Consider the following 12113-nt stretch of genomic DNA (forward strand, 5'->3'; position numbering starts at 1 on the left):
ACCCAGGAGTACTGGCTCCCCCTCTTGCTCTAACCACTAGCTCCCACTCCCCTCCCGGAGCTGGGAACACAACCCAGGAGTCCTGCCCTCCCCGGTCGGGGAGGGGAGGGGAGGGGAGGGGAGGTCGCTCTGGATGCCCCCATCCGGGTCTCCCTTTCTGGGGGGACCACAAAGCAGGATAACGCCACTGCCCCTTTTAAGAGCCGCACAGAGCCGGCCAGTCCCCTCCCTCCTGAGGCCCAGGATTATGGAGCGAACCACCCCGAAGGGGGGTGTGTGAATGCACACCTCTACCCCAGGCATGGGCTGCTCCAGAGCCCCAGGCATAGTAACGCGCGTGGGGCGTGCAAGGATGAGCGTGCCTGGGCAAGGGCTGTGTGTGTGTGTGTGCGTGCTGGGAGAGGTGAGTGTGCAAGAGGAGGTGAGCGTGCAAGGAGAAAGGTGGGGGTGTGTGTGCAAGGTTTTTTTTACTAGGAAAGATGACCGTGCAAGGGGTATGTGCTGTGATAGGCAAGTGTGCAAGAGAAGATGAGTGTGCAAGTGTTGTATCCTAGGAGGTGTGTGTGTGCCAGGAGATATGTGTGTGCAATGAGGAGGATGTGAGTGCAAGGGGTTTGACTGTGAAAGGAGAATGTGCAAGGGGATGTGTGCTGGGGGAGGTAAGTGTGCAAGGAGAGTTTGCCAGGAGGGGTGAGGTTTACACCTGCGGGAATTCTGCACCAAAAAAATTAAAATGCAGGGCACAATAGTTTACAATTCTGCATATTTTATTCAATAAATAAATGTGGAGCCTCCCATGTGGCAGTGGTAGGTAAGTGTGCAAGAGGAGATGAGTGTGCAAGGAGAAGGGCCACTGGCTGCACGGAGGTGGGAAATCACCCTATAGTCCCCCCCCCACACACATGGACTCAGTGGTGAGGCTGCACCTGGCCTTGATACCCCCCACAGGGCCCTGCCCCTCTGTGCCAGGTGCACCAAGGTAGCAAAGGAGAAGGATAGAGTCTTGCACATAAGCCCAGCCCTGGCCCCTGATCTAGGTGTGGGGCAGGCAGGCTCAGCCCAGCAAGATCCAAGTGTGGAGGGGCTTAGTGTGGGGGGATCCAGGCGTGGGGTGAGAGGGTTCTGGGTGAGGCAATTTGTGTGCGGGCAGCTCTTTGGGGGGTCCGGGCGCGGGGGAGATCAGGATGCACAGGGGCTCATTAGAGGGTTCCAGGTGCAAGAGGAATGGGACTCTGCGGAGGGGTCCAAGTGAAGGCGTTTGGAGCTCAGCGGGGTCAGGGTGGGAGGTCTGGGTGTGAAGGGCTCAGCGCAGGGGGGGTGTCTGGGTGTGGAGGGCTCAGTGGGAGGGGTCCAGGTGTTGTGAGACTCGGGCTTGGTGGGGTGGAGATCTGGATGCAGTTGGTTGGGCCACAGTGGGGTGTGGGTTCAGTTATGGGAGACTCATTGGGGTGATCCAGATGCGGGGGGCGGGCTCATCAGGATGGGGGTTTGAGTGCGGGGGGCTTAGTGGCGATTGGTCTGGGTGCAGGGGTGGGGGTCCTGATGCAGGGGGGTGGGACTCGGCGGGGGGGTCTGGGCGCAGAGGGACTCTGGACGGGGTGAGGATCAGTGAGGTGAGGGTTCGGGTGCAGGGGGCTCAGTGGGGAGTTCTGGGTGTGGGGAATCTGGGTATGGGGGGGTCTGGATGCATGAGGGCTGGGCAGACAGGGTGCACTCCCTGTATGGTAACCTCTCCCCCCGCAACTGAGGAGCGATGTGGGCAGGAAGCAGGTGCAGGGGTTGGAGCTTCCTGTAGCCGGGGGAGGTTTCTGGGGGTGGGTCTGACCCGGCCCGACCACTCCTTGCAGGGGAAGAAGAAGTCCCGTTCACCCCCGGCCTAGCCAGGACTAGCAGCTGAGCCCAGCACAGGATAGGAGCCACCAGCAGGGGTGTCCCCAGCCCTGCCCCCCTGCAGTGATTTACCTCCGTGCTAGCTGCTCCGGGCACCCAAAATGTTGCACTCGCTCTGCTGGGGAGGGGCACATGGCCGCTCTTGCGGCTTCCCTTTGCATCCCCGTCAGAAAGGCACTTTTCTGCGGAGAAGCAAAGCAATCTGCAGGGGGACATGAATTCTGCGTGTGCGCAGTGGCACAGAATTCCCCAAGGAGTAACCCAGTAGCTATCTATGGTATTTATCTGGCCCCCCCACCACTACCCATAGTATCTTTAAAGCATCGGGCATCGCAAATGCCCCTGTAAAGTGGGGCAGGGCTGTTATCCCAGATGTGAAATTGAGGCACAGAGATGCTAAGGCCCAGATTGCCCAAGGTATTTAGGCACCTAACTTCCATTTTGCTGGTGCAAAATCCAGAGGGAAGGTGATGGGAGGAGAGGGGGCAGGTGGACCCCTATAGCCCGGCGTGTGGCTTGACCAGTGCAGGGGGGGCGGGTGTCATTCTTTCCACATGGCACTTTTATTCCCTGTTTTGTTTTGTTTTTTCAGTTCATTCTTTTTTATTTGAAAAGGAAACGGAACAAACACAAGCCCCGCTGGCAGGAAGCCGAGCTCAGAGCATTCCCGGTGCTGCCCCTTCTGGCTCAGGGAGCTCGGCCGGTGTTGGGGTGGGTGGGCAGGGATGCCCTGGGATGAAATGCGGTGCTATGGCTTTAAGGGACCAGACCACTGCATGCACGGAGCCCAGTAGTCCCCTTGCTCTCTCCCCCCCCCCCCCCCACAAAGCCATGCTGAGGGGGGAGAGGGCCAGGGGCAAGTCCTTCAGCGTGTCACTCATGCCAGCGGAGACGCTCCCCACCTCCCCGTGTGTAACTCCCCCCCCCCCCCGCCATGCTTTATGCCTGGGCCCGATTCTCACCTTGCCCTGCACCTTGTGTCGGTCTCGGGACCCATGCAAAACTGGGCGTGCAAAACTGTCGCATGCCCATTCGGAGCCGGCTGGGGATGCGCTGGGAGCTGAGGACTGGCATGGAAAGGGTTAATGGAGGGGGAGGTTTCTGCGAGACCCCTTAGCAGGGACCCCAGCTCCAGCAGTCTGCAGGACAATCTGCCTGGGGCTTGTGGCCCTGGAGGTGGGGTCTAGCGTCAAGCCCAGCATCCCCCCGCCCCCACCACCCAGTCTTGTGCAGGGAGGGAGCAGCTGCAGCCCTATGGGGCTCCCCTGCCCCCCCCCCCCCCCCCAGCCATGCTATTGTTGCAGCCCCAATTCCAGAGCACCAGGTACAGACGCTACCGGCTGCCCTGACTCCTGCAGGGGCCGACTGACCGAGGAGACCTGTTTCTGCCCTGGATTCGCTCAGTGGAGCTACTCCACATTCACACTGCTAAAAGCAGGATCCGGCCCTACCTCTGCTAGGATCCACAGCCCCTTTCCCTCAGGCCAGGCCAGGCCTTGGAGAGACCTGCGTCTACAACTCATTCCAGCCTCGCCATGGACAGGGCCGTTCTAGGGTCAGAGTTTTAAAGGCAGTTGCGCCCATTTGCCCCGAGTGTGGATTCAAGGCCTCTGGCTCCTCATTGGCCCAGCCCCGTGACCCAGCGCGAAGCATCCAATCCGGCCACACTTTTAGGCCCTAGGAACGGCCACACTGGGGCAGAGCAATGCTCCATCCAGTCCAGTGTCCTGCCTCTGCCCGTGGCCGGTGCCAGCCGCTTCAGCGGGCGTGAACAGAACAGGGCAATTTTGACTGATCCGTCCCTCGTCAGCCAGTCCCAGCTTCTGGCAGTCAGAGCTGATACCCGGAGCATATGGGCTTGTGTCCCTGATGTTCTTGGCTCATAGCCACTGATGTATCATTCCTCCGCGAACGTTTGTAAGTGCCCCACAAGACACAGGCCTCGGGCAGGGTGGCACCTGGCAGCCGGAGGGAACCCCCAGGTCTTTGTCTCTGTCCAGCTGCCTTGCTAAGGAATCCCAACGGTGCCCTGTCTCGTCTCTGCCACTAAGGGGCGCTGCAGCCATGGTTCCAGGGGCAGGTGGGGTTTGGGCGCCTCAGGAGGGCATTAGAGCCAGCAGGACCCCAGGGTGGGGTGAAAGCCACGCCCGGTAAGACAAAGCACAGGAGATGCAGGCAGAGGGGCGGGTGCCCATGGAGAGCGAGCGGGGCTGGGCGTGGGAAGATGGAGGTATACGAAGCACGCGAGAAACCTGCTCATCCAGCCCGTGCTGAGGCAGGGCCCAGTGACCCTAGAGACCTGCCCTGACAGGTGCGTGTCCCACCTGGGCTGTAAAGCCTCCAGTGACGGGGATTCCCCAGCCTCCCTGCAAGCCGGTTCCAGAGAGTTGGAAAACTTTTCCTATCTGCCCTAAATCGCCCGTGCTGCAGATTGAGCCCCTTGCTTCTTGTCCTGCCTTTGGCGGACGTGGAGATCCCCAGGCTCGGCAGAACAGTCCTGAAAAAAACGTACCAGCTCCCACCTCGGTGGACTTTTCTCAAGATCAAACCCGGAGTTTTAACCTTTCCTCGTAGATCTGGGTTTCTAACCCTTGGCTCAGTTTTGCTGCTCTCCCTGGACTCACTCTAGTTTGTCCACAGACGAGGCTCCTGTTAACACACCCGAGTGACAATCGCCTCTTCCGCAGCGGCATCCCGCCGCTGGCTCACCTTCGACCTGTGACCCCCACGCCCGTCCAGCCGGCGAGTCCCCTTTCGTAGCGGTGCGTTCGATTTCTCCTCCTTTGCCCTTGTCTTCGTGGAATTTCATCTTGTTCTCAGCCCAGTCCTCCGACGTCTCGAGCTCAGTTTGAATTCCAACCCCACCCTTGCCGCCCCCCCCCCCAGCTTGGAGTTGTCGGCAGATTTGATGAGCGCACTCTCCGCCCCATTATCCAAGCCGTTCATGAAAATATTGACAAGGACCGGAGCCAGGACTGGCCCCAGCGGGACCCCCTAGCTGCGCCCCCCAGCGAACCATTGATGTCTACTCTCCGGGGCCGGTCTGTCCTTTGTCTGGTAGTTTCATGTCGACCACTGCTCCCTAGGCTGCTCACGAGAATGTCACATGGGACTGCGTCAAAAGCTTTACTCCAGCCAAAATATATCACATCTGCTGCTTCCCCCCACCCACTCAGCCTGTCGCTACGACAGTTTGGGCTCCTTGTACCGTCGCTCCTGCAGGTTTCCTATCGCGTGCAGAGCTGGAGTAAGGGGTGGTGGCTGGGGGAATCAGCGGGGCTGGGACACAGGGCCCCCAAAAGGTCTGTTTGCTCAAGGGGGCTGTGGGCAGCGTGGGGAGGGGCAGAGCTAGCAGCCCTCCTCGGTGTCAGGGTTTTACGGACACACACCCTGTGAGGCAGGGACGTAGCCTTAATCTCCGGTTACTGATGGGGGAAACTGAGGCATCGAAAGGGGGCTGGCCAGGCCCACCGTGAGATAGCAGCACAGCTGGGAACAGAACCCAAACTGTTCACACAGGGGGACACTTAAAGGGACAGTGCATGCTTTTCACGCCACTTCTGGCAGGCCAGGGTCTGAGCCCCCTTCCCTCCCCGCCGGCAGGGACTAAGCCCACCTCCTCCCCCAGCATCGTCCCCATTTAACAGGCAGGGACAGTGACTGGGGGGGGCAAAGCGACTGGCCCAAGGCTGCAGAACGGAATTGGGGCAGAGCTGGGGTTCGGCCTCCACAGATCCCGGCTCCAAGCTCAGTCTGAAGGCTCCTCCCGACACACTGCTGAACAAAGGTTCCCAACCCAACCCGGGGAGGCCGGGCAGTGTTCTTATCCCCATTGACAGAGGGGGAAACTGAGGCACGGGAGGGGCCTGACTCACCCAAGGGCAACAAGAGAGCTGGGCACAGAACTCAGGAGTCCTGACTCCTAGCCCCCCCTGCTGTAACCACTCCCCTGCCAGAACCAGGGAGAGAACTCCCAGCTCCCACCCCACATTAACCCAGTAGACCTCAATCCCCTTCCTCAGCTGGGAATGGAACCCAGGAGTCCTGACACCCAGCCCCCCCGCTCTAACCACTAGATTATACTGCCTCCAAAGAGGGTTTTTTTTGTGGGGGTGGAGAATTAAATTCACTGACAGGATTGACACACCGGGGGGGGGGGGGGCAAGTAAGGGAAACTGGGGGGGGCATAGATCTAGTTTAACCCTTTCCTTCCCCCTCCCCTGGTCACACACACAAAAGCACCCACACACGGGGGCAGTTCTGGACACTGGGGGCAGTTCCATGTGGGGGGGCATCCCCAGCACCAAGTACAATTATTTCCAAGGTTTTATCACAGCAAAAAAAAAAAAAGAATTAAATTAAAAAAACAACAACAACAAAGAGATACCAGACCCCCTCCCTGCTGCCCGCCCCCCGGGTCCCCCGGACCCCCCTTGCCATCCGTGAGCGAGCGCAGCACATTCGGTCCCTTCCATCTCCCCTCCGCTGTGATTCCTACCGGCCAGTCAGAACTACAGTCCGGATACTGGGCCAGGCTTTGCCGCCGGTTCCGTCCCTGCCCCGGGGGCGCAGCGTGTCTGGGGGGCGCTGCCCGGGCTCCTCTTTATAGTGCCTGCGTTTTCAGCTCCATGGGCTCCCCGGGGGACTCCGAGGGGGCCTGGCTTTCCGCCGCCTGCTCGCCTTTGAGGATGGCGAGCCGCTCGGCCAGGCCCCGCATCCGGGGGCAGAGGACAAAGTCGTAGAGGAGGCCGGCCAGCGTGGCCCCTAGGATGGGCCCAACCCAGTATACCTGGGGGGAGGAGGCACAAGGGGCACGGGGGTTAGGCAGAGCCTTTGGGGGGTGGGTCATCCATCCCTGAACAACCTGCGCCCCACCCCCTGCTTTGACCTCCTGTCCCTTCACGCACTCCCCACCCCCACCCCGCTGCTGCGGGAGCCTCCCTGTCACCCTGGATTTCTCTCTGTCCCCTTCCTTTGCAGTCCCCTGGAGCAGCCCCCCCCACCCTCCCCGGATCTCGCCGTCTTGTTTCATCCCTGAAATTCATGGTAGTGGGGGTGGGGGGAGAGCCCGCTGCTCTGAAACGCCGCTTGAGCTGGCATGATGAGACCCAAGACACAGGGGTGAGCTGTTCTCAGTCCACCCAGCAGGGGGCAGCGCAGCACACTGTAATGCAGCCCCCTCTGGGGAGGGACATGGCAGCTGTTTATACAGGGATTGTTCCACCCAGCACTGATCTGCAGCCCCCTCTGGGGAGATACATGGTACCTGTTTGTACAGGGATTGTTCCACCCAGCAATGAAATGCAGCCACCTTTGGGGTGGAACATGGCAGCTGTTTAATGGCTGCATGAGCATGCAGGCCAGGGCATGAAGGACGGTTGAACCCTCAGGGTAGGGTATCTTGGGAAGCAGGCCAGGACACCAGGGACGTCCGAAGGCCGGTGTGGACCCAAAAGAATGGCTGCGGGGAGCAGCACGCCCCTCCCTGCTGCCCCCTCCTTACCCAGTGGTTGGCAAAGTTGCGGGTGATGACGGCAGGGGCAAAGGACCGCGCGGGGTTCATGCTGGCTCCTGTGTAGTACATCTGCAAGACAGGCAGCGGGAAGGTGAGGTTCCCCCGAGATCCTAGCCCCCCTGCAGCGCTGGCTGGCCTAGGGGTGGGGGCAGGGGAGTGGAGCACCCATGGGAGGGGGTTGGGGGTCCCAGGCTGCAGGGTTTGTTAGGTCACTTTGGGTGCTATGCCCAGGGCTTCTCCCCCCCGGGAGGCACTCTAGCCCACCTCTCTATAGTCATAGCCATTTCTAGGCCCCCCCGGGGGTCTCTATGGTGAGTCTGGCACCCCAAAGACCCCGCTGCCGGGGGGGCTGGGGGCTGCAACCACAGAGACCCAGCTCAGGTCATAGCATAGCCCCTGCCCTGACCCCCCAGCCATAGGGAGGTGGGGGGGGAGGTTTTATGCAAAGGCCAGGAGGCATGGTTGTACATATGCAAATTAGGGCATTGCCTCATTTACATAACACCTGGAGCCCTCTGGGCCTGGGCTGGGGGTCTTCGCTTTGCAGCGGAGATGAGTGGGCTGGGCTCAGGCTGGGCACGGCCTGCCAGGACCCCGCGGAGCAGGGCCCCAGGTCTCGGGGCAGGGGGAGCCCACGTGCGTTACCCCGAAGAGGTGTCCCAGGGCGAGGGAGAAGCCGATGGCCAACGCCACCGAGCCCACGCGCCCGTCATGCCGCTCGTCACACGTGGCAAAGAAGCAGAGGACGAACTGCAGCGTCAGGAAGATCTCGACGGTGGTGGCTTGGGCCAGGGTCACGCCGGGGTGGATCTGCAGAGACGGGGGAACAGAGAGAGGGATCCAGCTGGGATCAGCAGCGCCCGTCCCAGCACTCGGGGCGGGGGGAAGGGGGCAACCTCCCCAGCGTAGCCCCTGCTTCCAGCTCTCCCTCCACGTAGGGGTCCCTCGAATGTCCCTGGTCAGTACCGTGCCCCTCGCTGCAGCACCTCCCTTAGCCCACACCCGGCCAGGTTTCCTGCACCCCCCCGTCCCAATGCTGCAGACACTGTTAGCAGCTTAGAATCGTCGACTATCAGGGTTGGAAGGGCCCTCAGGAGCTCATCGAGTCCAACCCCCGGCTCAAAGCAGGACCAATCCCCAGTTTTTGCCCCAGATCCCTAAATGGCCCCCTCAAGGATTGAGCTCACAACCCTGGGCTTAGCAGGCCAATGCTCAAACCACTGAGCTATCCCTTCCGCTGCCGCGCTTCCAGCCCCCGTCCGCAGCGGGCGCTGCTGAGCGGACTCACCCTCTCGGGGCTGGAGACGCTGGCTGCAGAGGGCGCCTGCCGCTTGGGCTGGGCATATCACATCCACGCCCCGGGGGGGGCCCTAGCCGAGCTCATCGAGCCGGGGGCTGTGCTGGTGTTAGGACCCTCCGCAGCCTGCAGCGACACCGGGGGCCACAGTTTCCCCAGCCCTCGGGCAAGCAGAACCCAGTGTCCTGTGGACGGCACAGGGCGGGAGGAGAGACCCCGCGCGCGAGGGAAACCCACCCCCTGGGGGGACAGGAGGAAACAGCTCCCAGAGGCCCACGCTGGCCCAGCCTTTAAAGGGGCATCAAGGTGCGGGAGGGGGAAGGTCTAGTGACAAATCCACTTCACCAGCGCCACCATGCTGAACGCCACGGGCCATGCAGGGCTCCCCAGAGACGCAGCTCAGATCCTGCCGCGCTAAGGGGAATCTCCGCTACCGGTCAGCTGCACAGGGGCTAGGACACACTACAGAGCAGGTCCACTGCCGATCCAGAAAAGGGCAGCGTGAGCGTGTCTCTCTCCCTCTCTCACACACACACACACACAATTGTACATGAAGTCAGTGGAGGACAGGACTCTCCCAGGCAGCCACCACCGCCCGCCCAGCCACGCTCGCTCGCACTGAATAAGCAGCTCTGTCTGGTGCCAGAAGCAGCACATGCTGGCCGGGGGACTGAGCCGCTTTGCGGTCTCCTGAAGGCACCGGGTGGGAACAGCACCTGATCAGCGGGGATCTGCTCTTTTACTAGATCTATTGGGGGAGCTGCTGAAAACTGCAGGCAGGTCCGTGCTCCAGCTGCTGGCGCTGGGAGCAGAAGAGGAAGGGTTTGGCTCCCGGGGAAACTGAGGCGCGCAGGGACAGTGGCGTGATTCTATCCCCGTCGTGGCGCCAGCACGGCTCTCGGCTGTTCTGGAGTAAGGAGTGACTCTAGGCCCTCTGACACTGGGCTCGGGATCCCCACGGGCGCGACGGCAGCCCAGCTATTGGGGCAGCGTTACTCCGCTGTCTTCCTGCCCGTCAGTTTCCCCCTGCGTGGCTGCAGCGGGCCCTGAAGGGGAAGAGGCCCCACTGCTGGGTTGGGGTCTCCCAAGCCCCGTGCGCTCAGCTCCCTGCACAGCTCTCAGGCTCTCCGGACGCCCCGGCACAGGACCGTCGGGTCTCGCCTGGCCAGGAAGATAAACTTAGGAGCACAAAGCCGGCCTTGGGAGACAGCTCCCCCTGCCCCCAGGGATCCTACCTGCCCTGTAGCGCGGACCCTCACCTCACCCAGCCCTGGCACCCCCAAATCACTCCCTGCCTTGGGAACCACTCCTCCATCCTCACCACTAGGTTCTCCTTCCCGAGCCAGGGAGGGAACCCAGGAGTCCTGACGCTGCTGACTGCCCCCAAGCCAGGCCCTTTCACAGACTCCAGCACTGGCTGCCGTGGGGCTGTGGGGGGAGACGTGACGCGGAGGGGCATGGGTTCTCGTTCCTCCTGCGCGGGGCCCACGGCTCGAGGCGCAGGCAGCCGCAGGTCCGGGCAGGGATGGGACGACGGCTGTGCCCAGCATGGGGAGCGACTCACTGCTCTGGTCCCCGTGTTGCTGGAGATGGGGCGGGGGGCTGGGTCTGAGCCCCATAAACCAACCATCTCTTCATGTGGGCATTATGAGGTCAGGACCCTTGCTCCCCCAGGGTCTGGGGTCCCCCTCACCCCCACTGTGGGGTCCTTTCCCAGCCCATCTCCTGATCCTACCCCAGCCCAACCCCCCCAGAGACAAGCCCCTCCTGAGCCCCTCCCCTTTCCCCCAGGGTCTGAGCCCCATCCCGGCACCCCCAGCAACAAGGAGCCCCCCCATTCCCCTCCAGGTTACCGTGTTGAGTGCCAAGTTGCCGCGGATGGCAGCTGGCGTGAGCCCGTAGAGCACGGCCGCCCCGGCCACCCCGCCCAGCACCTGGGCCACCATGTAGAAGACAGCGCGGAGCAGGGAGAGCTGGGCGCCCACCAGGAAGGCGAAGGTGACGGCCGGGTTGACGTGGGCCCCGCTGACGTGGCCCAGCACCTGCACCAGGGTGGCCGCGGCCAGCCCGAAGGCCAGGGCCACCTGCAGCACGTTGAGGGGCCCGACCCCCCAGCGCAGCGAGGCCCCCAGCCCGAAGAAGACGTAGATCATGGTGGCGAAGAACTCGGCGAAGACGGCCCTCCAGAAAGAGGGGGAGCGCACCTCCCACATGGCGGGGGGCATGGGGGGCGCGGGCTGGGCCGGGCGCCTGCAAACTCACTGCCCCCACCGGCTCTGGCTCCTTTCTACGGGGGACGCCCAAGCTGGGGGGTTTATATGGGGCCCTTGGTCCAGCCCAGGAGGTGGGATTCGGGACTGGGACTCTTAACTCCTTCATTGCCTGCAGCTGGGATGGGCCGCCCTCGGCTGTATAAAGGCTCCCCCTCCCCAGCTGATGCCAAGAGGGAGGGACAGGATGCGGAAGGGACTCAGGGGTGAGGGGAATCGGGGGGGGCGACATCTTTCAGGGACCCATCCTCCGCTCCCCACCCCGGGAAGGGCCCTCCTGTCCCGCCGACCCAGAGTTCAGCCGCTCCCCGCCACCCAAAGAAGGGGCAGAGCTGAAGACTGTCGCCCTGGCTGAGCTGGGGGGACGGACAGAGCTGCTCCCCAAGTCACCTCTCCTATCCGGTGGGGGAATCAGGGTCTCCTTGTCACTGGCCTCCAGCAACGTGTGGGGGGAGGTAGATGCCAGGCAAAGGGGGCGTTATGGGCCGCGGGGGGTTGGGTTATCTGGAGCAGTGTTCGGGGCAGCACAGATCCCTCTGGGGAACCACCAGACCATGAGGGGGGAGTGCTGCTGGCCCCATCCTGGGGCATCCGAGCCCCTTGGGACACCAGAACGACCCAGCCTGGGGGCCAGGCCCCGTCTCCTGCCACGCTGGCTCCTCACGATCGCCCAGGAGAAACAAGGCGTTATACCTGGGCCTCTTGGGGCAGGAGAGCAGCTGCCAGGACCATGGCACAGGGCTGGGGGCACGCTGCCCGCCCCTCGTATGTCCTGCCCTCCTTACACCCTGTGGCCCCGCGCCATGTCTTGGTGGCTCTTGCCAGCGGTGCCAGGCTGGGGGCACCACATCAGCATCTGGCAGGGACCAAATTGGGAAGATTTTTTTCTCTTGGCCCCGGGCGACAAAACCCCGAGGGCCGCCCCTGCCCTGCCCTGCCGACCCCTGAGCCAGGCGGGCTCTCTGCACCACGGCAGCGCCCAGCACCTTCGGGACTGCCAGGGTGGGGTTCTGGCAAGGAACTGGGTGACTGGTGTTACCCTGAGAGGAGGGGCCAGGATTAGGCCTGAGCCCTTCCCACGCCACTGCCTGGATCCCCACCCCAAGCTGGAGTCACGAGGTCAAACCCCATTCCCATCTGA

At 62.5% G+C, this 12113-nt stretch overlaps 1 protein-coding gene across 1 annotated transcript; it reads right to left on the reverse strand.

Annotated features, from left to right (window-relative positions):
* Positions 1–5891: 5891 nt before the first annotated feature.
* LOC102932828 (major intrinsic protein of lens fiber) lies at positions 5892–10991 on the reverse strand. Its single transcript, XM_007064936.3, has 4 exons — positions 10556–10991; positions 8051–8215; positions 7394–7474; positions 5892–6679 (listed from the first exon to the last, which is right to left on the reverse strand). The coding sequence occupies exons 1-4, from the start codon at positions 10925–10927 to the stop codon at positions 6494–6496; spliced, it is 804 nt and encodes a 267-aa protein (XP_007064998.3). The 5' UTR covers positions 10928–10991; the 3' UTR covers positions 5892–6493.
* Positions 10992–12113: the final 1122 nt, after the last annotated feature.

The sequence above is a fragment of the Chelonia mydas genome, chromosome 20 (assembly GCF_015237465.2).
Source record: "Chelonia mydas isolate rCheMyd1 chromosome 20, rCheMyd1.pri.v2, whole genome shotgun sequence".
In the NCBI taxonomy this organism is placed as follows: domain Eukaryota; kingdom Metazoa; phylum Chordata; order Testudines; family Cheloniidae; genus Chelonia; species Chelonia mydas.